We start from the raw sequence: 27147 nt of genomic DNA, 5'->3' as shown, positions 1-27147 counted from the left end.
ATTAGTGACTTTTCCATGAATATAGCCATTTACCCTTTGGTTTGTTTCTCCAGGTATCTTGCGGTACCGAGTAGATTTCCAGGGAATGGAATACCAAGGAGGAGATGATGAATTTTTTGACCTTGATGACTACTAGGTAGTCGACATGGGTCCGGCAAAACGTGCCTCACCCTCTAGCATCCAACCCAAGGAGCATACCCGTGGTGGATTCCAAACAGATCCCTGCCTTACAATTGGAACATTTCCAGAACTTAATCCGTGAGCATTGGATACTGAAAAGAAAACCGAAACAAAACCAGATCCAGCCCTACACTTTGGTTTGTCATGGTGTCAGCACAGCAGCCTACAACTAAGTTCCTAAATGCCACTTTGGACTAATTTAAAAAAGAATCCCAGTTTTTACTTTTACTTGATGGTGAAATTGGTTGCTCTTGTATTTTATGAAAAAAATGATTTTTTTAACCTTCATACATAGAAGCAAAAATACTTTAACTGCTGTAAACCTTCAAAAGTTAATAGAAGTGAGATCATTCTGGTTTGTTTCTGATTTTGATTGGAGAAAAATTAAATTGCTGCATTTCGCAGTGACCCATTTACATGGCATTCTCAGCTTAGACTGCATAAGAAGAAATATACGTGGTGAAATGTTGGAACCATTTCTCTCCTGGTCTCTGTTTAATGTTGAAAGGGTGAGCTAATAGGAAGCAATTTCAACTTCACTCCCTGGTACCCCCTCCCCAGACTGTCAGTTTCAAGGATGCAGATTGCATTGCGATGTCAAGCTGACGAAGCATTGGGGCCAGTGCACTGTTTACTTCCATCTGTTCGGCAGACACATTTTTGCCCAGCATTTGGGAGCCCTTTGTATCACTCACTTGGTTTGAAAAGGGTCCCCGTAGTCTCAGCCTACTAAAACTGGTTTGGGATGGATATGATGGGGCTTGTGTGCTATTGCTGGGATTGGGAGAAATAAAACATGCAATTTAAGCGGAAGCAAAAAAATTTAAAGATCACTTTATTTTGCTTGGGTATATCTTTGGTACAAGGGAGGTGGTCGTGTTTCCTTGTGTTGGGTAGCATGAGATTATGTGAATTTTTGATTTTTTTTTTTAAATGAACTACAGGATTTTTCTCAAGAACAACAGGCAAGACATGTATGACTGCATGTAATTATGAACCCCTGGTGGGGTCGGGCATCTGTTTCAAATGTGGGACTTAATAAGCACCTCACATAAGAAATGACGGGAGGGTGGTGGGAAGGGCAGGGGTGGGAAGGGATGGGACACAGCTTCTGGCACCATGGGCTAAAACCGTGTTGGATCCAAAAGTTGATCTGAAAACTTGAAGTTTATGCTTCACAGCTGGGCTACAAGTCAGACCAGCTGACTACAAGGTCATGGTGTGCTCGAGGTGGTAACAGTGAACAAAGCGTGTAGGATGTGCCCAGTAGTAGCATGGGAAAAGTACATACCAAATAGACTTTGAAGGACCAAAGGTTTTTAAAGTCAATTGGTATCACCCCCATACTGACAAGATGGTGGGATGTATTTGGTTTTCAAAGTGGGTACTTTTAACACTTTAGTGCCTGACTGCTGTTCTTCACTGACTTGACTCAGTCACTTGTAGCTTTATTGGTCTGAACCAGCTCCTTGTTCCCCGGTTACAGACCTGCCTATCGTTCCAATAATCCTGTTTCACTTGAATGAAGGGAGTATGTCTTAAATGTAAAGCTTCTGGTTCTTACACTGTACTCTGAGGTCCAAATTACTGTCTGTCAATGTATAACCTGATATCTCAACCCCAGTGAGAAGAGTTGATTCTTTGGTGTTCACCAACATGGGAGGTTTCACCAGAACAGGCTTTGCTTTGGGTTCTGCTATTTGTTTGCAGAATACCCAAGCGCGAGCAAACATGCTCTCTTCACAGCAGTACCTTAGGGTTTTGCCATTGTAAATGGGTCCGATGTGATATGACAAGACCAGAGAAATTGGATGTAAATTTACATTTTTGAATATGCTTGTTGTTACACATGATACATTTAGGGTATGCAGCTCCTTTTGTAGTTTTATTTTTACTATTTAAGTTTGGAAATGATGCCAAATTTTTGTATTTCTTTAATCAATGTGTTCTCTTTGGTGATATATATTGCATTATATATTGATGTGTGTATCAATATATACTGATATGTATTACACTTACACATAAAAACACATAAATAAGAGGGGGTGAAAACCGTAGCCTTTGCATTCTATAGCCTCTGCAGAGAGATCCTAAGCAGCGAAACCTTGGTGTTGTGATGTACAGAAATGGAGAAGAGTATTAAACCATATTTAAGAATATACTTTGTGTGCTTGAGATTTTTTAGGACTGTTCCTAGAAAAGTCTGAACTGTGGAGACAGCATAAGTTCTTCAAAGCAAATGTCAGATTAGTCATGGCTGATACATTTTTGGTTGTAGGTTTAAGTTGTTTTCATCACACTTGTCTATGTCAGAGTGTATGCAAAGGATGTCTGAGGTAACAATCCAAAGGTTATGTTAGAGGAAAAGTTCAGGTTGCTAGGCCAAATTGATTTGGGATATCTGTTTATTTGACTTGTTACAGTATACTGAGTACTGAATCCAGGTCCTTGGCACTGAGCTATATTCCTAGCCCTTTTTTTAAAATTTGAGATAGAGACTCAGTAAATTGCTAAATTGCCCAGGATGGACTTAAAGCTTGTGATCTTCTTGTGTCTCAGAGTGCTGAGATTAGTTAGGGCCAAACTGATCTATATGTCTTCCCATTCCACATAATACTTCAAAAGAAAACTTTTTTTAAAAAAGGTACATTACTCCAAAACTCTCCACATTCCAGATGTTATACTCACATTTAGTAAGTGATGAGGGCTGTAGGTGTACAGCTCTTAATGACATGTTTGAGACCCTGGGTTCTGTCCTCAACATCACCAAAAAAGTTTTAAACCTAAATAGGTTAATCAGCAGCTTAAAAATGATAAAGCCAAAAGTTTATCCCATGCCTAATTCAAAAGTTGATTCCTTCTACATCTGCTGCTGTAGGAGCCCTGTAATAGCCCAGATGGAAGGGCATCAGCTAGGCTGGGCCTTGCCTTCACCTACCCCCATCCTTGGTACCCTGCTCTGAGGAGGAGTAACAGCCCCATCCAAGAGCAAAGTTGGCTGGCCAGCCCAGGGGAACAGGGCTGAGCTTTTTTTGTTACGGGGAATCAAGCGAACGCACACTTTCAGGCCAGCGCTTGAGCTGCTGAGCTATATCCCCAGCCCTGTCCTTTGCTTTCTGAGCATTTTTTTTGAACCCATTTTCTCCTCTGATCCAGGAGATAGCCTGATGAAACCCATTCAGCCTCTGGGAAGGGGCAGGCATGCCTGTGCAAGCGGAGGTGTAAGTTTTCCTAGTGTATCCCTCGGTGATGTTCTTGGGGCGAAACTGTTGCAGGTGGCACAGCAGTGCCGGTTGTGTGGGGTGCTGCGCTTGCCTGAGCCTGCAGTACTTGCCATCTTTTGTTCTCTGGCTCTAGTTCCCATGCTGTGATGCTCCCAGACAGGCCTCATAGATTCAGGGCTGAGTGCCAAGGTGGAACTGAAGCCCCGTGCCAGCTTCTTCCTTGCAGCCAATTTGAGTGAGTGCCAGCCGGGATTCTCATCTGCCAAGTCCCATCCTGATGGGACTTTGCCTTGAGGAACACAGGAACTGACTAGTAAAAAGGTGTGTAGGTCTCACACTAGAGCCAGTGAGTGGACCAGGACACGGTGACTTGTTTTCTTAGTCCTGGTGCCATGGGTCACCAGGAATGTGGCTGCACTGGAGGTCCACATATAGGCCATTCAGCTCTGGGGTTCTCTTTAAAGTCTAAGCCCTGTCTGACGAACTGTTTCTGGGAGAGCCATCTCCAAGATTGTTCCCAGAAACTTGTTGGCAGGCTCCACAAGCGCTTAGGACAAGTTTACTGGAGGCCAGGGTCTGGCTCTGCCATTAGCTTGACTGTAATCAGGTAAGTCGCTTCCTAACCATTTTCCTATCAGTATAAGTCAAGTGCTGAGTCTGGGCACCCATGTAGATGTGCTCAGAGCCTAGAGCCATCTGGCTAGTTTAGTGAGAAGCAGGAGCTTCATATCTGAGATCAAAAGGCTGGCTTTGCCTGGGAGCTTGGCAGATCAACCCAGATCCTGCACATCGGCTTTCCTGCCTGTAATGATGGCCTTCTCCATAAGGGTTAGAGAATGGCATATGGAATGCATTGTCCAGTGCCTGGCACAGTCAGGGCCCATGTGGGAGCTCCTAATAGGGGTTCCTTCACCACCAATGCTGGTGTCTAAAAGAAGCCACAGTGAGTTTATGCTTATGACCACAAGATGGCGCTAGACTATAAGGATCCCAGTCAGGACATGGTCGTCACTGGAAGCCTAATGTTTTTTGTGGAATCCAGCAGCACTCTACCACTGAGCCACACTCACAGCCCTTTTTGCTTTTTATTTTTGAGGTCTTGCTAAACTTTCCAAGTTAGTCTTAAACTTGAGATATACCTGCCTCAGCATCCTGAGTAGCTGAGATTACAGGTGTGCAGTAGTACTGCAGACTAGGAGGGCAGATTTCTGCCAAGTACCAAGAGGAATTTAGGACAGCTTGCTTTGCCCTTAAATTTTACAGAAATGGAAAAAAAGGGGGGCCCTAGGGATTTAGCTCAGCGGCATAAGCGCCTGCCTTACAAGCAGGCAGTCGTGAGTTTGATCCCTGGTACCAATAAAAAAAATGAAAGAGACCAAAAAAAAAATTTTACAGAAATGGAGAGAACAATGTACCAAAGAAAACAGGAACACAGCACCGTTTAGAAGACTCACTTCAGCCCTGCCCAGTATTGTTGGCACTCCGCAATCTCAGTTGAGCTATTCATCTGTAAAATAACTGGTTGCTGACATTCTTTGAAGGTTATATAGTCCTTGGAAAAACTTAAATGAGGTAGATAGTGTTTATATCTCTCTGTCTAGATTCACAAGCTACTAAGTAGCAAAATCTGGAACTCAGATCTATTTGGCTCCAAAACCAGTGCAAATGCAGGTTATAAGATAGGTGGACTTGCCTTGTCAACCACAGATGCCACTTTCAAAGACAACCAGCAACCTGGGTTGCATCTGGAAGGTTCCCATGAACATTTCTGTCCCCTCCAACACAGTTTCACCGGTCAGCCCAGTTTAGCCACAGCCATAGTTAAGAACAGACAGATGGACTCTTTGCAGAGGATTCTTGCAACTTCTCCAGCATCACAAGCATAAGGGAATTTTATAGATACCAAAGTGTATGCCCTGGCTTTTTTTTTTTAACAGGATCTCAGTAGTGCATGCTGGCCTCAACTCACTATGTAGCCCAGGCTGGCCTTAAACTCACGGCAATCCTGTCTTAGCCTCGTAAGTAGCTAGGATCACAGGCACATGCTACTACAAAGCTAATTTAATTTCTTGTCCTAGAAATGAACCTACAGCCTTATGCACACTGAGCCTGTGCTCTACCATTGAGCTACATCCCCTATCCTTGTCTTTTTTTCTTTAAAGTGGGGCATTGCTAGGGGTTGGATGCAAGTAAGAGTCCTACCCTGAGACGCATCCCCAGCCCTCCCCTCAACATCCAAGTAGCTGACTATCGGCCCACACCACCATGTCCAACTTGCCTCTCTCTGCTCTTAAAACTATCAGCAGGCCAATTAACAAAATGAAATCTGGGCTATAGGTTAAAAGTATTGTATGAATGTTAAATCTATATTTGGTAACTGCTGTGGTTATGTAAGAGAATACTGGTTTCCTTAGGAAATTTATACATGTTGATGCATCAGGAGCTTTACAGTAAGTAAGGCACATTCACTGAATCTCTGAGATGTCAGTAGTATAGAAGAACACCATAGCATCCTATAACCAACTGTTTAGGGTCATCATGACCATTACAGAACAGTGCAGTAGTATTTGGGTTCCACCTGGTTCACAAGACACTTATGGCTTTCATTTGATTGCTCCTGCAAGCTTGGTTTTGACTCAGAATCTGGGTTTGATTGAAAGGTCAGCATTTAGAAGTCACAGCCAGGCAAGAGGTTTAGCTCAGTGGCAGTGGCACAATGCCTGCCTCACAAGTATGAGGTCCTGAGTTCAATTCCTAATAATAAAAAAGCCATAGCCAAAGCAGTGGCACATAGGGGCTCGGGATTTAGCTCAGCGGCATAAGCGCCTGCCTGGCAAGCTCAAGGTTGTGAGTTCAACCCCTGGTAGGAGTGGCACAAGCCTATAATCTTAGCACTTGGGAGGTGGAGGCAGGGGAACTGTCACAAGTTTGAGGGCATTCTGGGCTACATAGTTCAAGACCAGAATAAGCTACATAATAAGACCTTATCTCAAAAAAAATTTTGTTTTAAATTCAGTCTTTTCTGCTGGGTTTGAGATTCAGGAAAAATCTCTACGCTGAGTCCACCAGTGAGCCTAGGAGCTGAAGCTGGAAGGGAGCAGAGTCAGAGCCAGGGCCAGGGGACAGAATCAGCCTTGGGACTGGTGTGGAGCTGGGTGAGACGTGGTAGTGTAAAGAACAAGGGCTCACTGGGCAGCCCTTGACCCCCCAGCAAGGTGAACAACTCTGAAGGACAGAAAGAAAGCAAAGTTTGCTGATAGGATCTTTGAACCCATTCTCAGAAATCAGGAAAGTCAACTCAGGAGGCTCCAAGGCAGCCTGAACTATAAGGATGAGTCTTAGACCATGGCCTAAGTCTCAGTCTTCCACAGCCACCTCCTTATATATCTCTTCTCCACAGCACTGTACTGTTTTCAATTTTTAAGGAATCATAAATTTAGCCCCTGAAAGAGACTTAAAGCCAGGCATGATGGTATACACATACCATCCCAGTACTCAGGAGGCTGAGGTAAAAGAATTGCCAAGAGTTCTGGGCCGGCATAATAAACCATACAGTGAAATCCTGTCACCACCACCACCACCACCCAAAAAAAAAGCCTTAGGGCTAGGGATTTAGCTCAGCAGCACAGTGCCTGGCTGGCAAGTATGAGGTCATGAGTTCAGTCCCCAGTACCAAAGAGGGAAAAAAGGCTTTGAAACCTCACCCTAATTCCTTCACCAAAGAAAGTAGGAAACTGAAGCCTAGAAAACAACATAACGAATGACCTCATTTGCTCATGTCACAAGTTAGGAGCCAGTATGACTGACAGATACCTATTACAGCTCCAAAACCAGTGCTCTCAACCTGTGGGTGACCACGTTATTCTTTACCTAACCCCTGTTCTCTCCAATGTTGAAGAGGAGCAAAGGGAGGCCCAAAAGGGACAAGTGAGTGTCCTAAAGCCAGAGACAGAAATTAGGAGAGGAAAGGTGGCCAACAGCCAAGTGGAGTTGTGAAAGTTGTTTTGAAATCAATTCCCTGTGAGTCAGGGTCAGCCTAAGTATCTAGAGTAACTTGCTTCTCTGGGCTTCCAAATTACCCGAGGTCAGGGTCCCCGACTGCCACCAACAACTCTGAGATAAAAGTGCCATCTCAAGAATATGAAGTCAGGGGCTGGGGATTTAGCTCAGTGGCTTAAGTGCCTACCTTGCAAGCAGGCAGTCATGAGTTCGATCCCGGGTAGCGATAAAAAATAAAAAAATTTAAAAAAAAGAATATTAAGTCTTCCATTCCATGAACACAGTCTGTCTTTCCATTTATTTAGGCCTTAATTTCTTTCAGCAATGTTTTATAGTTTTCATTACATAAATTAATGTTTTCTGGTCTTGGTTAAATTTACTATGTAAATTTTCTTCTGGATGGTATTAAAAATGGAATTGTTTTCTTAATTTCTTTTTCAGATTGTTCATTTCTAGTGTCATTCGGGTTTTGGGTAGCATGTTCCTGATGACTATATTATTGAACATCTTTTCATACGCTTATTACGATTTAGATATCTTTTACTGGTGAAGCTTGAATTTTCCAATTTTGTGTTTCCATGATTAGAAAGAAGAATAGCCCCCTCTTCTCCTCCTCTTTGATTGTCATTTGTTAATGTTGTTTTGAGATAGAGTGACAACCCATTCCAGACCCCTCTCCTGTCTCAGGAGCTATTCTAATTCCCCATTCGTTTTCCCCAGTACATTTTCCTACTCTTTTTTTTTTGGTCTTTTTCTTTTTTATCCGTACCGGGAATCAAACTCACGACTGCCTGCTTGCAAGGCAGGTGCTTATGCCGCTGAGCTAAATCCCCAGCCCCCATTTTCCTACTCTTAACCTCCACTGTTCCTTAGACTTCATTCTTTGACTTCGGGGAACAACTCAGCCTATCTGACATTGAGCATTTCCCCAGAGTCATCTTGAAGGTCCCATTGAGATACCTGAAAGGAGGTTCAAGTTTGCTTTGGTTTCATGAGACCCCTAAAATATTTCAACTGGATTCTGGATTGTGACTTGCCTAACCAAAAATTGTCACCCTATTGTATCAATTGCTTATGCCTTGAATTTTCATGCCTTGTCTTTGTCAACTGCTTATGCCTTGTCTCTTTTATGTCCTTTGTTGAGACAGGGTTTCACTATGTACTCCAGGCTGGCCTTGAACTCGCTGATCCTCCTGCCTCAGCCTCCTACTGCATCAGCCTGCTGAGCACTGGGACTACAGGAGTGACCCACCTTTCCTTTTTCAAGAAGTACTTGAGGGATGGCGCAGCAATGCAGTGCAGGAATTTTAACAACACAGACACTGGGGCCAACTGTCTAGGGAAATACTTAAATTCTTACTAGCTACTTAAACTAGCTCTCTGGCCTTGAACATATTTTTCTTTCAGATTCTTCAAATTAAAAATAGATGAGGAGATGGCGCCACCGAACACAGGAGGCTGAGGCAAGGCCAACCTAGGCTACATAGCAAGTTCAAATTCGGACATAAACTATAAAAACTCTGTCTCAAAAAAAACCTAAGTTTTATTAAATATTCTATCAAATAAATTAAGTTGTATTAAAGTGGCTATTTGTTACATGAAAGAAGTATCTAATACAGCTATGCTCTCTGCTAGCCCAACAATAGGGTCATGAATAAAAGAGACAGAGGTCTTATCCCTGTGGGCTTACTCACTACTGGATCACTCCCATGCATAGGAAATCCCAACTCTAGAACACACCTCAGGAGGGACATAGAGGTCCTGTCACAAGGTAATCTGACCTAGCAGACAGGAGGAGGAACATCCCAGTCGGATACGGTGGCACACACTGTATAATCCAACCTGCTTGGAAAGCTGAGACAGGATTGTGATGTTTGAAGCCAGCCTGGGCAATTCAGCAAGACCTTGTCTCAACATAAAAATGACGAGGGCCAATTGTGGTGCCACAGGACTACAATCCAGACACTTAGGAGGCTGAAGCAGGAGGACTGCCATGAGTTTGAGGTCATTCTGAACTACACAGTGAGACCTTGTCTCAAAACAAACAAAACCAAAACACAACTAGGGATGTAGCTCAGTGGTCCCTAGGTTCAATTCCCCAGTACTGCAAAAAAAAAAAAAAAAGGCAGGACAAGTAATGAGAGCAACCCCAAGTGCCATAAACACAGCTGAAGGAGATGGTGGCCACTGTGCATGAAGCCCAGAGAGCTAAGCGGGACTGTGCTGGGGAAGCTGCACAGACCAGCTGGGCAGACTAGCAGAGCCTCCAAGGCAGCGCTGAAGACTAGATGCATCCTGCAGAATCTGAGTACTATAAGTGAGGGGATGACAGCTTGAGATTTATGTTTCAAAGAGGTCCTTCTGGGCAAGTGCTGTTTGAGAAGAGGGCATGGGGCTGGAGCTGAAGGCTCTGGAACTACTTAATGTCCAAGTAGAGGAGGTTCCAGAGCAGCAGGAGAGATGGAAGAAAACCAGGAGTTCACCCACTGCAATATGGAAACATGGGGTTGTGGTTCAGTGGTACCATGCAGGCCTCACATATATAGGGCCCTGGGTTCCATGCTTAGCACGCTCACACACACTCATACACACATGCACACAGACACAGAAGCCACGGAAGAAGGTTTCATGAAGAGATGATCACATACAAGTCACACACTACTAAGAATTAGTCAGAGAGGCCAGGGATTTAGCTCAGTGGCATAAGCGCCTGCCTGGCAAGCACCAGATCATGAGTTCAATCCCCAGTACCAAAAAAAAAAAAAAAAAGCCGGAATTGAGAAACAGGAAGTCCCTAGAAAGAGCTGCAGAGGCCACACACACACACACACACACACACATTGCTGCTCAACCCTCCAAGCCCAGCCGCCCACTTGGCTCCCACAGCCACAGCCTCAGGATTCCCCGGCTGGCAGGCGAGAGCAGGGCTTCCTTAGTAAGCTTCTTAGAGGATTCCCTGGCAGCTCTGCGTGCTGTCTGCATTATCTGCATAGTGGAGCCAGCCAGAGGACACTCACTCCAAGAGGTGAGGAGGGGAAGGCTCTCCTCGCCCATCTGGCACTGATGGACCGAGTGCATGCCGCGTGAAGGCAGCACCCTGCTAAGGCTCAGCACTGCTCTGATATCAGACACGGGGCTTGTCACAGCTCTGCCTCTTAAAATCTGCATGAAAGACAGGCCACAACTGTTTTCCTACTGGTATGTACTGATTAAATATGACAATGAGAAGCCTGACTATAATCCCAGCAATCTGCAGGGTGAGGCAGGAGATGACTGGAAAGTCAAACCCAGTTTGGGCCATCTAGTGACTTTCCAAGACCATGTCGCTAAATTTAAATTAAAAAAAAAATTAAAAGGAGGGGAATGCAGCTCCACACAAAGGCCCTGGGTTCAATCCCCTACTGAAAGAGAAAAGAAAAAGAAAGTGACCGTGAAGTATGTAACAAACACTCCACAACCAGTATTAGCTATTACGAATTCATTCAACAATTACTTACTGTGCTATGAAATGGCGCTGTAGGAGCTAAACCAGGTAAATCCATGTCAATCAGGAACACCAATCTAGTGGCCAGCTCAGGCAAGGGAAAAGCAGAAAGCACTGTGCAGAAGGTTTTGTGAGGTGGAGGGACAAAAGTGGCACTCAATCTAGGCTTGGTAGAGATGGAGCAGTGCCACAAGAGAAGTTTGGGTGGCTTTCTGACTTGTGCCAGCTCTGGTGCACTCCCCGCCCCTTCCTTCCTCCAGGGTTTCACTACTGGTTCAAACTGGCCTTGAACTCCCAGGGATCTTCCTGCCTCAGCCTCCCAAGTGCTAGGATCACATATATTCACTACCATGCCCCATTTAGTTCCTCTCTTTTTATTCCTCTTAGAATGTATAATCTGGGTAAAGAGGCAAGCATAGGAAAACAGAAGAAAAGTTCCTTTATGCAACTGCATGGCAGTGCAGACCTATAATCCTGACACTTAGGCAGCTGAAGCAGGAGGCTCATGAGTTCAAGCCTGTTTGGGTCACATATCTCAAAAACATCTTAGGGCTGGGAATTTAGCTCAATGGCATGAGCACCTGTCTTGCAAGTGCAAGGTTGTGAGTTCAATACCCAGTAACAAAACAAAACAAAAAATCTGGAAAAAAAAAAAAAAAAAAAAAAGGTCCAGAAACCCCAAAACTGAGCAGCAGGGCCACAGTTTTATCTTTTTTTTTTTTTTGGGGGGGGGGCACTGTTTTATCTTTTTTATTTTATTTTTATTTTTTTTTTTTTAAGTCAGGGCCTCATCTGTATTCAGGCTGGCCTCTACCTCGCAGCAATTCTCAGTCTCCTGTCCAGTTTCTGTTGTCTTTCTTAAAACAGAGCATTCCGGGACACTTGCTACCTCAGGATTTTCAAGGGCTCAAAGCCCTCTCACCCAGAAGGCCTGCTCAAGCAGAAACAGGGGTTCCGACAAGTTGTGTAGCAGCCTGGGAGTGCCCCTACCTCCTTTCAAACTCCCCCTGTGCTAGCTGGTTCTCAGTTTGGGGTCTCCCAGCCCTGCAAGCAAGCTCCGCCTCCCCATCCTGACAGCCCTCGAACAGGTGAGAGCAGTGGCCAGCAGAGGGCGGAAGGCACCGCGGAGAACCGCGTCTCTGTGGACTACATTACCCATAATCCTAGGTGGTAGACGAACAGAATAGGATGCTTCCGGCCTGCAGCCTCGGGAAGCAAGGCCAGAAGCCATGGGTGTGGAGCCTGTGACTTAGGGCTTCCTAATTCATGGAGAGGGCCTTTGAGAGCCTCTCCATGAACCCTATCCCCAGGCACTCATCAAAACTAGGGCGCGCCGGGGAGAAGGGATTGTTTCTTAACTTTTGCCCTTATTTGTAGTCAAAGTGTGTGCGTGAGTGTTCGTGTGTGCAAGCTATTGAAGACTGCAAGCCCGTGAGTGATTTTATTCTAGAGCAAGCCCAGAGCCTGCTAGCACTAGAAGCTCCTTCTCTGGCATATTCTCCCATGCATCCCCATGCACTGAACCTTTCTTTCCTGGTCTCCAGTTATATAGAGAAGCAGCACAATCAGGCTCCCAGCTGGTCCAGCTGGAAACCTGAGGTTTGTATCCTGCTATCAGAAAGTCAGGACTTTGAAGAGAGCTGTGCTGTGGCCTCTACTAAGTTCTGACCCTCTCCCTGATCTTCACTCCAGGCAGATCAGCTAACACTGTGGTGGAGCTAATGGGAGGGTGTGCAGGGGCTGCTGGTTCTTGCTGTAGTGCATTAATCAGAGCTGCGAGGTTGAACAAGTACAGACACTGGACTGCATTGAGGGCATCTAGTAGGCAGTGTGCCACCCCCAAACACTAGAACATCTGGCCCTGCTGTGGTTCCCCCCCCCCCCCCACACACACACACTTCTCCAAAGGACTCCTGTAGGGTTCAGGGCTTCTGAACCTCCAAGCCACAGGGAGCATGGCCACGGAACAGCTTAGGACCAGACTAAAGTCAAGGACCTCTGCCCAAGGTGAAAAGGGATAGTGGAGACCTGACAACAGGGTCCTTTGCCTGTACTCTCAACTATAACAATTATTTTCTCAAGTGGGAAGTAAGTATGCAAAGACAAGGCCAACTGCACTAACAAAAACAAGCGGTGCCTCTAGGGTATACAGGTCTGGAGGGTAAACGTGGGAAAGATTTACACAGTGCCAGAAATCTGAACCAAGTAAGAATAAATAAGTAGCAGCTGCATTCGTTCTACCAGAATGATGTAAGAAAGGCTTTCGAGGCAGAAAGGACAGTTTGAATAAAAAGCCGGGAGAAGCAGCCCAGCGAGGAGGTTCTGGCCTGTGACCCTGGCACTCAAGAGGCTGAAGCTGGCGGATGAGGAGTCCGAGGCCAGACTGGGCCTTAGGGCTCGGCACGGTCTCCAAGGGGTAAGAGAGGAAGGAAAGAACGAAAAACGACAACAAAGGAAAGAAACAAGCGGTTAGATACCACCAAAGGCCAATTTGCCAAATGCAACGAGAAGGGTAAATGGAGAAGCGGCAGGATGTATCACCACGCTAGGTTTAGGGCGTGAGCTGCGAGCTGCTGAAGCAACTCCAGCAAGGGCGTGCTGAACTCAGGGGTGCGAGAGAAAACTCGGTCAAAACATGAAACCACTGAGGGGGTGTGGGGACTCTGACCTCTGAGGGTGGAGGAAGGCACTGGGCCTCCTCGAGGGCCTCCCAGGCCGGCCAGGCCCGCGTTCCCTCCGCCGGGCCGGGCGGGAGGCAGCACCAAGGCAAGGCCGCGCGTTCCCGCCGCCTCCCGCTGGCCGCCCCCTCCTTGGCAGGGTCCCCGAGTAGCTGGCTCCCGTGCGCGGGCGGCCCCGAGGGCTGGGCCGCCGGCCGGACGCGCCGGGAAGGAAACACCTTGTATGGGCCTCGGGCAGGGAAGGAAGCGCCTTGTAGGGCTCGGGGAGGAAGCGCCATACAAGGCGCGGGGCGGGCGAGGGCGGGCCGGGGCGGGCAGCCTGCCCGAGATGGAGGCGCTTCCGCCGCCGCGCCGGCCCCGCCCCAAGCGCTCCCAGGCTCCGCCCCCAAGGCGCGGGCCCCGCCCCCGGCGCGAGCAGCCCGAGCTTCACCCGATTCTGGCGCCTCCCTGAGCTGCCCGGGATTCCGACGTCCCGCGCTCGCCCTGTGACCTTGGGGAACGCCTTAGTCTGAGCCTCCCATCGTCCTCAGCCGAGGGTGCGGGAGATAAGATGAGAAGATGCCGGCGAAAGCATCCCCGCGTGTCGTCTTGGCCCGCTGTGACCTCTCTCGTTATGGGCTGTAGTGGGAGGCCGAGTACCTAGACACCCGCAGTTTGGGTTGCTTTAGCCTCTTCCCAGCTGACTGGAGCCCTGAATGAAGGGCGAAACCAGCAGGGATTCGAAAGAGATCTTTCCAGAAGAAAGTTAGGCATTCCGAAGGCCTGGAGTTTTCTGTTCCAGGGTTCAGAGAGAGAGGGTTCCAATCCCACCTTCTCCCTTTACCAGTTTGTTGAGCCTGGGAAAGGCACTCACCCTCCAAACCTGGAAGTCTTCCCGTTGTCCTCCCTCGGTGGAATGGGGTACCAAGTCCTGTCTTGCAGGTTTGTGGTTACTTATGGGAGTAGTGTGAAATGCAGTGGCTGGAAAGGCCCTGACATGGAAGAGGCCTGGGCTGCCCTGCCTGGCCACTGTGCCTAATGCACCCTCTTGGGGAAGGCTGCCTCTCATTTGTTTCTTTGTTTTTAATGTGCTGTGGGTCAACCCAGGGCCACTTGCTTGCCAGGCAAGCTCTGTACCACTGAGCTATAAAAAAGCACCTTCACCAGAGACGCATCTGTGGGCCTAATGTCCCCATTTCTCAGTTCAGCCAGGGCCCTAGTAACCTGCCTGCTACCCTTCTCTACCTCCCCCAGAGAGAACTGATCCCCTAGGTTGTCTGGCAAGGGCAAAAAGAACTTGGAGGAAGTTGAAGTTCCCATCACAGCCAGAACCTGGTATCTAGGACAGCATCCCCTCCCACGCCTACTGTCAGTACCACACCCACACATTTCACCAAGAGATGGGTATCAATCTCACAATTTCCCAATCCTCCCTGGTTGGCCCTACCCTGCCCTCATCAGTCCTGCAGGTCCGGGAGTCCACCTGGAAAGTAACCTGAATCTCCAGGCTCTCCTGCTGAGCAGCACTCAGCAACCCCTATAGGTTCTGGGGATGTTTGTGTCACCCATGGCCTTGTTTTCTTTCATTCTTGTTGGGCAAGGAGGCTGTGGTTGGCATGGTAACCTTCCCTGTAAAAGTTGCAGCCCTCAAGGATGCTTTTCAATTCCAGCATGGATGCAGCTCCCTTCCCCTACTAGTAGGCTACAGGGTGACAAGTAGCTGTGTCATCTGGGTCTGAACCAGAATATGGCACTGGCAGCAGAAAAAAAGGACTGGTTTCTGGAGGGCAGCCAAGGGAGATGTAGACTGGCTCTCCTTCTGCCCTGCAGTGGATCCTCAGGTGCCCAGAGAAACCAGTTCTGAGGCCGAATATTAGGGAACCTCTTGAGATCTCATGGTGAATGATAAATACATCTTCACTAAAACCAGGCACCTGACAGATGGCATAATGCCCAGTGCTTCATTCAGCAGAATAAGCTGATAAATCACAGAGACTCCACAATCTAGTGATTTCCTTTCTTACTTCAGTCTCTCAGGGGAAGAAATGTTTAGTAGCCGTCTCCTGTGTTCCAGTTTCCCAAACAGTGTCTCAACTAATTTTCTACCGTCTTTTGAGGGTGGTCTTATGACATACACTTCATAAACTGGGAAGTTTGAACCCAAGGCATTTGCACTAAGCCACATGCCCAGCCCCTTCTCATCTTTTTTCTTTCTTTCTTTCCTTCTTTCTCTCTTCTTCTTTTATTGACACAGGGTCTTGCTATGTAGTTTGAAGCACATGCCTGAAATCTCAGCACTTAGGAGGCTGAGGCAGGAGGATCACTACGAGTTCTAGGCTAGCCAGGCTACAGAGTGAGATCCTGTCTCAGAAAATAAAAATGAGCTGGGATATAGCTCAATGGCACAGTGCCTGCCTGACAAGTTCATTCTTGGTACCAAAAACAAAACAAAACCAAAAAAGGTCATGGTTGTGGAGTGATAACACCAAAAAGACTGGACTTGGACTCAGGTCTCCAGATTCCCCATTCATGTGCCTTCTTCCAGGAGGTCCTTATCCTCTTTTGTATCTGTCTCAGGGCTGGGAAGAAAGCAATCCTTCCATAAGGCATTGCCTTTCTAGATAGCACTCAGGTAGGAAAGGCAGCATCCACTCTGCCCACATGGTTCTTTGCAGCAGCCCCAGCAGCCTCAAGCTAGAGGCTTCTCCCTCCCAGCTGCCCTGTCTCCGTCATGGAGTTTCCCTGGCAGCGAGCAAGCTGAAGGAAAGAGGTTTCCAGCTGCCAGCTTCATCTCGGCAAAAATCACATTAGAGCCAGCCCGGCTTCCCTCAGTCCCTCTGGAGCGAGCACAGGCAGCTCCCCCGCAAAAGGGAGGGGGGCAGAGACACACACCAGAAAGAGGAAACTTCCACATCTTCCTCCCACAGGCTGAGAGGCACTTGGCTTGAGCAGCTGTTCATGCAGGTGAAAAAGATTAAGCCTGATCCTCTGGGGATTGTAAACTGTCTAAAATGAACCCTTGGGCAGAGCTTGGTCCCCAAGAGACACTAGTAGGATTTGGAAGGCTGAGGCAGGAGAATTTCGGTGAGTTGGAGGCCAGCCTGAACACAGCAAGACCCTGTCTCAAAATTACCCACCTCCCCCTCCAAAAAAAGATAAAAGGAGCTAGGTATGTAGCTCAGTGCAAAAACCCTTGGGTTCAATCTCCAGTATCGGAGGAGGTAAAAAAAAAATCATTTCCTGGCAACCAGAACAGGGTTGGGAGCAGGGAGCAGGTTGTGACCTTCTGCAAAAACACAGGTGTGTTAACAGCTGATACTTGTTACAGTGTGACAGCCACACTCTTCACTTATTATCTCATTTTCCCCTCCCCCAGGTAAATCCTATTATCTTTAGGTACAGGTGACAAGGAGCTATATCCCCATTCTATCCCCTGCTCTAGAAGAGAGATGTGTGGTGCTCAGTATCTATATGATTAAAGGGAGTAACCTAGGCACTATATAGAGATTGCCTCATTTAATCTTCATGACAACCAACAGTGTGGAACCATTATGCCTATTTTCTGTTTTCTACACATAAAAAAGGGCTGGGCTGTGTGCCTCAATGGCAGAGCACTTGCCTGTCACAGTTTGATCCTCAGTGCAGGGGGAAAAAAAGAAACAAGCAACTGAGGGGACTTAGGGGACTTCACATCTAAAAAGGGCCGGGGATTTAGCTCATAGGTATAAGCGCCTCCCTGGCAAGCACGAGGTCATGAGTTCGATCCCCTGTACAAAAAAAAAAAAGTAACATCTTAGAGGTAGGGGACTTGTCTGTCATCATTAAGTAGATAAATAACCCGGTAAAGGGTTAGAATTGGGATCCCTGTGACATTAGAGTACTTGTGCTTGACCACTTTGCTGCCCCCAAATCACCAAGGCTTATTTGCCCCTCCCAGGGCTCCGACTCCAAAAGGTTGAGACCATAAAAATCTGCCACACTTCATTTCCCTAGAACTCAGCACACAGATAAAGGCCGGCTTAGTTCAGACTTGCAGCTGGAACGCATACAGGGCCTGGAGAGATGGGCATGAGCAGGTGGCATGGGGCGCTAGGTCTTGCAACTTGCTGTCACCTGGGCTCCCTGCTCCAGCTGTAGACTCTCACAGCAGGAGGAAACCTTGGGGGAGTTCCACTATCCGCCCCCCCCCCCAAGCCTCAAGGTTTCCCCAGAGGGATTCAAAGATATCTGAGTGAACGGCCAGCAGTTAGGCTGTCTCGGGAGCTTGGGGAGGTGTTTCTTAGAGTCAGGATGGACAGTGAGCAGCAGTGTGGCAGGGGGATAGAGGCCAAGTTCCCCCGCTCCAGGTTCCACTCTACTTTCTCTGAAACAGAAAATCAAGGATGTAGCAGTCTGTGTGGAGAGGAGAAAGAACTGGAAAGTGAGAAAGAATAGTGTCCACAGGGACTGGGGATTTAGCTCAGCAGCATAAGCACCTACCTTGCAAGCAGACAGTTGTGAGTTCAGTCCCCCTACCGATTAAAAGGAAAAAGACAAAAAAAAAAAATAGTGTCTACTTCCTTCCTTACCATCTCTATTGATTTTTTTTTAGACAAATTCATTCTGGCCTTGAGCTCACTTTGTAACCCAGGCTGGTCTCAAACTCACAATGATCCTCCTGCCTCAGCCTCTCAAATGCTGAGATCACATCACACCTGGCTTTTTTGATTGATTTTTTTTTTCTTTTTTTTTGTCTTTTTCATTTTTATCGGTACCAGGGATCGGAACTCACGACTGCCTGCTTGCAAGGCAGGTGCTTATGCCACTGAGCTAAATCCCCAGTCCCTTTTGATTGATTTTTAAAGCATCTTATTTATTTGCTTATTCCACCACATGTGATGTATGTGCATGGAGGACATTACATGTCATAGAAACAGGTTAGTGTCTTTCTCCTTTTTTTTTTTTCTTAGCTATCCACAAAAGATTTGCAAGTCAGAATTCATGTTCACTCTTCAGATAGGAGAGTTTGACCTTTGCTAGCCCTAGTCCTGGGTCTTCTGGGGATTACGTTTGTTTTTCTTGGGTTTGTTTTGTTTTGTTTTTTGAGATGGAATCGCACTATACTGCCCAGGCTGGACTGCGTCAGCCTCCCCAGTAGCTGGGACTATAGGTCCATGTCATTGTGCCAACTAGTTCTCACATTTTATGACGCAGAATCCAAATGAGAGAGACAGACAGACAGACAGAGAGAAAGAAAGAGAGACAAAGAGAAAGAGAATGAGAATGAGACTATGAGAGGGAAAAGGAATTAGAATGAATGTCATATAGAGCCTGAAATGTTAGAAGACAGAAGGACTGATGTCCATAATAAAAAAGAAGGAGAAGGGAAGGAAGAGAGGACTTGGAAAGGAAGAAAGAAATTTATAAAATTTTGCTGTGGGCCATCAAGTTGATATACTATAGTTTCACAAATAGAGATTAAAATAACTTTTTCTGGCTTTTTTTTGATAAAATAACTTTTTCTGGCTGTTTTTATGATAAAGAATCATAATTCTTTATTTTCAACTTCACAGATAGCATGAAGTATGTAGTTATTCAAATATTTTATTAAAGTTTCATAGAGGGACTTCCAGGTACAGTGGCACATGCCTGTAATCCAGCACTTGGGAGGTTGAGGCAGGAGGATAGTTGCAAGTTCAAGACCAACTTGGGCTACAAAGTGAGCCCAAGGCCAGGCTGGACTGCATAGTGAGACCCTGTCTCAAAAAGACAACAAAAAAAGTTTCATATAAGGACTATAAATTATCATTATTTGATATAAGAAAAAAGTCAATTATTCATTGTTTGGTTTTAGTACTGGGGATTGATCCTGGGCCTACATACTGTGCCCTTTTTTATTGTTTATTTCTTTATTTTGAGACAGGATCTTGTTACGTCACTAAGCTGCTTCAGCTGGACTCAAACTTGCAACCTCTGTCTTAGCCTCCAAAAGTGCTAACAATACAAATGTATGCCACCAGGCAGTTTATCTTGCCTTTTTTCTGCCTATGATTCAGTCTAAAAAAATTATGGCTAAGAAATACAAATGGAATGATAGAATTACAAAATCACCATTTTGCAATTCCTAATGAGGTTTATTAGGCTCCTCAATAGTGGCAGTAGGTTGAGCACAGAGCAATGACTGTAGTCCAGCTACTTGAGAGGTTAAGGAAGAAGGATTGCTGGACCCCAGAAGTTCAAAGCCAGCTTGTGCAACACAGCAAGACCCCCATCTGAAAAAAAGGCTATTAGAAGGGTTTCTATAACAAGTCTGTGAAAAATAGGAGGAGTACTTTATATTGTCAATAATACCTGAGCCCAGAGATCAATTTTAACATCACAAAAACAGAGACACTCACCCAAGAGAACTGAAAACATAGATTCCATTCATGGGGATGCCTATAGGTAATGTACATAACAGCATTATTCATAATAACAAAAAATAAAACCAACCCTGGGCTAGGGATTTAGCTCAGCGGCATAAGCGCCTGCCTTGCAAGCAGGCAGTCGTGAGTTCAATTCCCAATACCGATAAAAATGAAAAAGACCAAAAAAATAAAAAATAAAACCAACCCAAACATCCATCAACTGATGAACAAAATGTGATATGTCTATACAATGGAATATTGTTCACCCATAAAAAAGAATGAAATAGTAATAAATAATACGACATGGATGAACCTTAAAAATACCATGCTGGCTGAGGATGTAGCTTAGTGGTAGACTACTCACATAGCATGGACTAAGGCCCTAGGTTCAATCCCCAGCACCACACACACACACACACACACACACACACACACAAGTGCTACACTAAGTGAATGGAGTCAGATGCAAAAGGTCACATAATGGTTGATTCCAATTATGTGAAATCTCTAGGAAGCTAAATCTATAGAGAAAGAAAGCATAGTGATTGTCAGGTGAGGGGAGGGGAATAAGGAATGGGAAATGACTAGTAACAGAGACAGTATTTATTTTGGGGGTGATTCTAATATTCTTAAATTAGATAGTGGCAATATTTGTGGAACACTGCAACTATGCTGAGAATCACTGAATTGTATACATCAAGTGGAGATTTTAATGTCATATAAATTGTTATGATTTTTAGAAGTCATATCTAGGAAATTAAAGGGAAATGGATACAGATATACAGTGGGGAGTGAACCAACAGGACATGCTTCTTATGTCAAAACCATCTAGCATTGCCTAAAAATTGAAACTGAATCTTACCCTGCCTCTGTGTCTAACAGTCATTTTATAGGAAATTCACCCAATAAAAGACATTAAGCCAGGCATAGCAGCATATACCTGTAATCCTACCTTATTAGGGGGGCTGAGGTAGGAGATCAAAAGTTTGAAGCCAGGCTGGGCAGCTTATTCAGATCCTGTTTCTTTTGTGTGTGTGTGTGTGTGTGTGTGTTTTTTTTTTTTTTTTCCTTTTTATCGGTACCGGGGATCAAACTCACAACTGCCTGCTTCCAAGGCAGACGCTTATGCCGCTGAGCTAAATCCTGAGCCCCCTATAACTAGGTTTCTTTATGACATTTTTTTATTTAAGAGAAAAAAAAAAGGAAGAAAAAAAGAAACAAGATTGATTCTAAATTGATAATTGTTGAACTGGTCAGTTGAACTGGTTGAATTGGTTCATTACACCATTCTTTCCTACTTTTATGAATAGTTAAAATTTTTTACAATAAACCAGTGCAGTTTGGGGCTGGGTATGTAGCTTAATGGTATGGCATGTACCTAGCATTGCTAGGACCTGAGATCTATCCCCAGCACTGAAAAAATGTATGAAGTCAGGCATGGTGGCACACATCTGTAAACTCAGGGCTTGGGAGGCCGAGGCAGGAGGATTGAAAGTTTAAGCTCAGCTCAGGAACCGCAGAACCTTACCCAGATCATTTCTCAAAATAAAAAAAAAACAAAGGGCCAGGGATGTAGCACAGAGGCAGAGTGATTTTCCTAGCATGTATGAGGCCCTGGTTTCAATCCCTAGTGCCACGCACACCCAAAAGCATGCATAAACTCTGAAGTGATCCATCTAAATTATTGTTATTATTGCAACAACTGGATCAGAAGTGGAGTAAGAACACCAGGTTCTGAGAAGCAGGAAGCATGCAACCTTTCACAACCAGAAACACAATGTTGTCTGCCTACTTCCGAAAACCCGAGAACAGTCCTTCCAAATCGCCCCAACCTGCCTTTCCAGCTGCATCCCTGGCCCTCCCCTCCTTGTTTCTGGGCCACAACTCCATTAATTTGTGGGTTCCTGAACATGATGGCTTTTGCATTTGCTGTTCCCTCTACCTGCGAGTCCTTGTCCTGTGAACGCCCAATCTTCCTTCTCCACCCTATTCCTCTCTTGGACAGAATTAGTCATTGCCTGCCCCAGACATTCCTCTGATATATCACACTTTCTGGTAATTATTTATTTCCATATCTCCCCCACCCAACTCTTTGCTGCCCCAGATTGTCTATCCTGTTCATCCTTCTGTGCTCAAGGCCTACCATGAAGTAGGCATTTAAGTGTTTGAGTGGCTTTAGGAGCCACATAGATTTGGGATGGTCCATTACTGAGCATGATCCCAAGAAAGTGACCCCCACTTTAGCTCTTCCTTCTGAGAGGTGCCCACCATTTTGGGAACAAGAAAGCAAACAAATCACCTAACCCACAAATCCACTTATCAGACTACCACAGCAACTCTGTGGAAAGCTGAAGAAAGACGTTTAAGACAAAGGCTTTGAGCCTAGTAGCGTGTATGAGTCACTTGCTGGAAATGGGGATGGAAAGAGAATTCAAGGAGCCAAGATCTCACCAGTCTAAAAGAAAGAAAGAAATAGCTGGGGATGGGGGGCTGGGGATTTAGCTCAGCGGCATAAGCACCTGCCTTGCAAGCAGGTGGTTGTGAGTTCGGTCCCTGGTACCGATGAAAAGTTTTTTTAAAAGTTTTTTAAAAAAGAAAGAAATAGCTGAGGAACCTGGGTGTGGTGTAGAACTGTAGTCCCAGTTCTACAAGAGGCTGAGGTAGGAGGATCACTTGAGCCCACGAGTTCAAAGTCAGCCTTGACAACACAGACACTAACACAATTAATTATTCAATCAGTCAACTGATCAGTGAAATACCTGAAGGATCCCATGAACTAATGAAGTAATAAACTCCCTGATGTCTTTTGGGAAGATGCAAAAAACAAAATCTCTGGATTCTTCTCTCCTTTTCTACTCCACACATGCTAGGCAAGTGCTCTACCATTGAGCTACCCACCCCCAACACTTTTCTTCTGTGTGTGTGTGCCTGTGTGTTTTCCAAATACTAAGGACTAAACCCAGAGTCCTTGCACTGAGCAAAGTTCTTTTCAAATTTTTTATTTTGTCATCCTTGCGCAGGGGCCATGCTAATCTTCTCTGTACCACTCCAATTTTAGTATATATGTTGCCAAAGCAAGCACTCAAATTTTTTATTTTGAAACAGGATCTCATGGGGCTGGGGATTTAGCTCAGCGGCATAAGCACCTGCCTTGCAAGCAGGTGATCTTGAGTTCGATCCCTGGTACCGATAAAAAAATGGAAAAGACAAAAAAAAAATTAAAAAAAAAAAAAGAAACAAGATCTCATTATATTAGCCCAGCAGTACTTGAACTGCAATCATTTCTGCCTCAGCCTCCCAAGGGCTGGGATTATAGGCACACACACTGTTTTAGGCTTTCCCCGATTTTTCAAAAATCCTGCAGCCTAGAAATTTAGAAGCTAGCACCACCTGTTTGATGCTTCTATCCTGCCAGTCCCTAATAGATCATTCACTGCCAGCAGGGAATGTTAAACAGCCAGCTTGGATCCGATCAGCGAAGATCAAGAGCCCCAAGTTCTTAGGGCCCCCATCCAATCCCAGCATACACCAAGCCATCAGCAAATGGCAATTTTATCTACTGCACTGGGAATCTAGGCCCAGATCTCCCCTGTGCTCAGCTGCCCTTTACACTCTTGGTAGCCCATTGAAAGTCTTAGTTACAATACTGGTCCAGAACTGAGAAATGGAAATCGGGTAGATTAGAGTGTGTGGTATCTACCAGGGAGTGGGACCGGTGTTCCAAAAAATCCTTGGGGGAAAAGCCCACAGGACTCAGCAATAAAGGCAAGTGTCCAAGTGACTTCTTACAATCAGTCTCCTAGGGCAGCTTCCCACATCTGCTCAGCTCCTTCCTCTTTTTGAGAGAGGAGCATGTCATCAATCCTGGGCACCCTCTGCTGAATACTTTTCTCCCTTGGAAAAGTGTCCTGAAGTCTTAAATACACTTTCAGGATTGAATAGATAATGACTGTCTTAGTTACTTTTCAGTTGTTGCTGGGACAAGACACCCCACGCCCAAAATGAAGGAAGGAAAGGTTTGTTAGCTGTTTGTGGAGGTTTCAGTCCACAGACAGCTGGCTCCAAGGCAGCGTAGCACAGCACCGGGCAACATTTCAATGCAGCTGCCAGAGCAAAAGTTGGGGAGAACAAGCCTCTTCTCTCCTATACTGTAAGCAGTGCTACCCCCACCCAGAGCAGGTGTAGCACTTTACCACCTCTGTGCCCTCTTCTTACACAGGCTGAGGAGATTTACAAAGTAAGGATCGTGGCTCCCTCCTGAGTCTCTTAGTTAAATTTCTAAACTTTTTTTTTTTGGTACCGGGGATCTAACTCACCTTGCCAGGCAGGCGCTTAAGCCACTGAGCTAAACCCCAGGCTGTAAATTTCTAAACTTTTCAAGTTGACACAGTGTATCAACAATAACAATGACACTATACCTTGCTTAACCCAGATATCTCATTACTAGGAAGATATAAACAAACAGGAAAGAGTTTGGAGTAGAGCAATAAAAATGATGAAGGGGCTGGCTCTGTTTACTCAAAGAAAGATTAAAAGCAGCAAATCTTTCAGGAAGCTGGGCTGGGATCTTGGTAGAGATGATTATTGTTTCACAAGCCAGGGAAGTGAGTTAGTAGGGATATGGTGGGGAGAAGGAGCCAGAAACTCTTAGGGAAGCTTTGGAGTAAACTGGGATACAGCCACTCAAACACAGGCTCAAATGTTCACAGCAGTATTCTTTGTAACAGTCACAGAGGGAATCAGTCCATAGGCGAAAGGGTGAACAGACTGGTACCGCCAGATAGTGGATATGCTCAGACAGAAGAAGGAGAGAATGATTTATACACACAACACACCTGAGTCTCAAAATAGTGGTGCAGGCTAAGGGTAAAGGTATAGCTCTGTGGTAGAGTTCTACAGATATAAAATAAGTAAGTAAAATGATACTGACACACTTGTAATCCCAGCACTCTGGGAAGCTGAGGCAGGAGGGTGGGAAGTCAAACCTGGCTCGGGCAACTTAGTGAGTTAGCAAGACCCTGCCTCAAATAAATAAAATAAAATAAAATGCCTGGGGATGTACCTCAGTGCAAAGGCCTTGAGTTCAACCCCCTGGTACTGCCAAAAAGAAAGAAAAGGGCTGGGAAGTAAGTAAAATAAGTTAGATCAAAATGAGTACACAGTGAATGACTCCAAAGAACTCTAGAAAGACAAACTGATCTACATCTATTACTTTGGGAATTCAAGACCTACGGAAGGAAAGATCACCAAGGGAAGTAAGGAAGCTTTTTGGGGTGATTGTTTAGTGTTATAATTATGGTGCAGGTTTTGTCTGTGTACATGAGTGTCATAACTCACCAAACTATATGTTTTCTTCCCCTTGTGCTGGAGATGAAACCTAAGACCTCACACACGCTAGGCAAGTGCTCTACCTCTGCCCTGCACCTTCAACTCCAAATTATATACACAGTTTATTATATATCAATCGTACTTCAATAAAGTTGTAAAAATAATTTTTAAAACTTTTAGCATTGGGGCTGGGGATTTAGCTCAGCAGCATAAGCGCCTGCCTTTGCAAGCAGGCAGCCATGAGTTCGATCCCTGGTACCAATGAAAAGGAAAAAGACAAAAAAAAACCCCAAAAAAACTTTTAGCATTGAAGAGGATGGGCTTTGTGGAGAGAGAGCTCCTCAAAGAGGGAAATGAGATAATTTATTAGCTGTGAGGAGCTGACCAGCCATCTTGACCACTGAGATCTTTTCTAGGAAGCTTCTCTATAAAACGTCCTCCTAGGTTCTATGGAAAAATGAACACAGGAAGAAAAATTGCTGAAATAGAGGCTAGATTTACTATCTTGGTACAAAATCATAACACCCAAAAGTTTCTGGTAAAATGTTGAAATCTTACTTATTTGACACGATTCTTTCAGACTTGGTCTCATTTCCCTTAGGACACTGGGGATCTCAGTTTGGCCTTGTATCTTCCCCTTAAGACGCACCAATCATGGCATAAAGCTGTGAAAACTTTCAAGATCTGGGAGGGGACCGGGCAGGGAACACCTCTGAAAGACTGTAGCAGCCATACCGAAGGAGGTAGCTGCTAACCCTCAGAGTGGCAGCCCGCCTTCCTGAATGCCTGGAACCTTCAAACACACGAGGAAGAGCATTTCCGAAGCTACCAAGGAAAGAATACCTTGCAGGTACTAGGAAGAGGGCTCCAGGTCCTTCGGAGCTGGTTCTTTTACTTCAGATCTAAACCTTCTCAGCAGGCCAAGACTTCCCCTCCTCCGCCTCCAGCCTCTGCCCCTCTCTTCTTGCACCATACTTGTCCTTGTCCGTCAAGTCTCTGTCCTTCCCACATTCCTGAAGACCTAAAAGGTCACATTCTCAGGTAGCATTCTGGTGTTCAACACTCTCCAGTCCTATTAGCACTGCCTTGCATCTTTGGTTTCAGATTTCTCTCCTCCAAGTAAGACGAAAAACCAACATGTTCTCAGCAGGCTGAGGCAGGACGATTGCAGAGTTTGAGGTCAAACTGGGCTACATGGTGAGTTCAGGGCCAGCCAGACTCTGAAAAAAACCTAAATGAAAAATAAAATAAACATGTTTACTGTTTTTGGTGCTAGGAATCAAAATTAAAGCCTGCATGGTAGGCAAGCACACTACCACTGAACTACAACCCTAGTGCCCCCCACCTCTTTTACTGAGCTAATCCCTAGCCCTTCCTTCCTTTCTTCTTTCCTTCCGTCTTTTTTTCTTTCTTTCTTTTTTCTGAGACAGGGTCTTACCTTACAGTTGGAGCTAAACTTAAACTCACTAAGTAGCTCAGGTTGGCCTCAAACTCCTTGCCAATCTTACCACCTCTGTCTTCTGAGTGCCACGATTACAGGTGTGCGCCACCATGTCTGGCTTTACTTTTTATTTTGACACAGGGTCTTGCTAAATCAAAAATTCCTCAGGCAGGGCTGGATCTCACTATCTCCGTCTCAGTCTCCCAAAGTGGCTCGCTTCACAGGTATGCCGCCCAGGCCAAGCTCAACACTTTCCTTATTCTTACATCAGCCAACACATTCACTATATACTACAGGTGTGCAAAACGAAGCCAGTTTTCGAGATGTGTCCTATTTCAATCACGCAAAGGAGTTTGTATTTGGACTGTCAGAAACCAAAGAAATTACAGTGCCAGGAGCTACTAGCTTGACAGAATCCCTCAACAAGCCAAGTGCGTCAGGATTCCCG

The 27147-nt window shown here is 45.5% G+C and overlaps 1 protein-coding gene and 1 non-coding gene across 3 annotated transcripts in view; one reads left to right on the top strand and one right to left on the bottom strand.

The window, feature by feature from the left end:
- Etf1 (eukaryotic translation termination factor 1) overlaps positions 1–2339 on the top strand; it is a 28716-nt gene extending 26377 nt beyond the window's left edge. For both annotated transcript variants that reach the window (XM_003477398.5, XM_063232172.1), the window contains one exon: positions 54–2339. In XM_003477398.5, coding sequence (XP_003477446.1) covers positions 54–136 — 83 coding nt within the window. In that variant the 3' untranslated portion in view covers positions 137–2339. The remainder of the gene's footprint in view (positions 1–53) is intronic.
- A 20570-nt stretch (positions 2340–22909) lies between these two features.
- LOC111753781 (U6 spliceosomal RNA) lies at positions 22910–23012 on the bottom strand. Its single transcript, XR_002788566.1, has one exon. It is a non-coding gene; the product is annotated as a U6 spliceosomal RNA (small nuclear RNA).
- Between the last annotated feature and the right edge of the window lie 4135 nt (positions 23013–27147).

This window comes from Cavia porcellus, unplaced genomic scaffold (genome assembly GCF_034190915.1).
Source record: "Cavia porcellus strain 051 isolate PalLab524CR breed Dunkin Hartley unplaced genomic scaffold, mCavPor4.1 scaffold_21, whole genome shotgun sequence".
NCBI lineage: Eukaryota > Metazoa > Chordata > Mammalia > Rodentia > Caviidae > Cavia > Cavia porcellus.
This window is presented reverse-complemented; position numbering and strand designations above follow the sequence as displayed.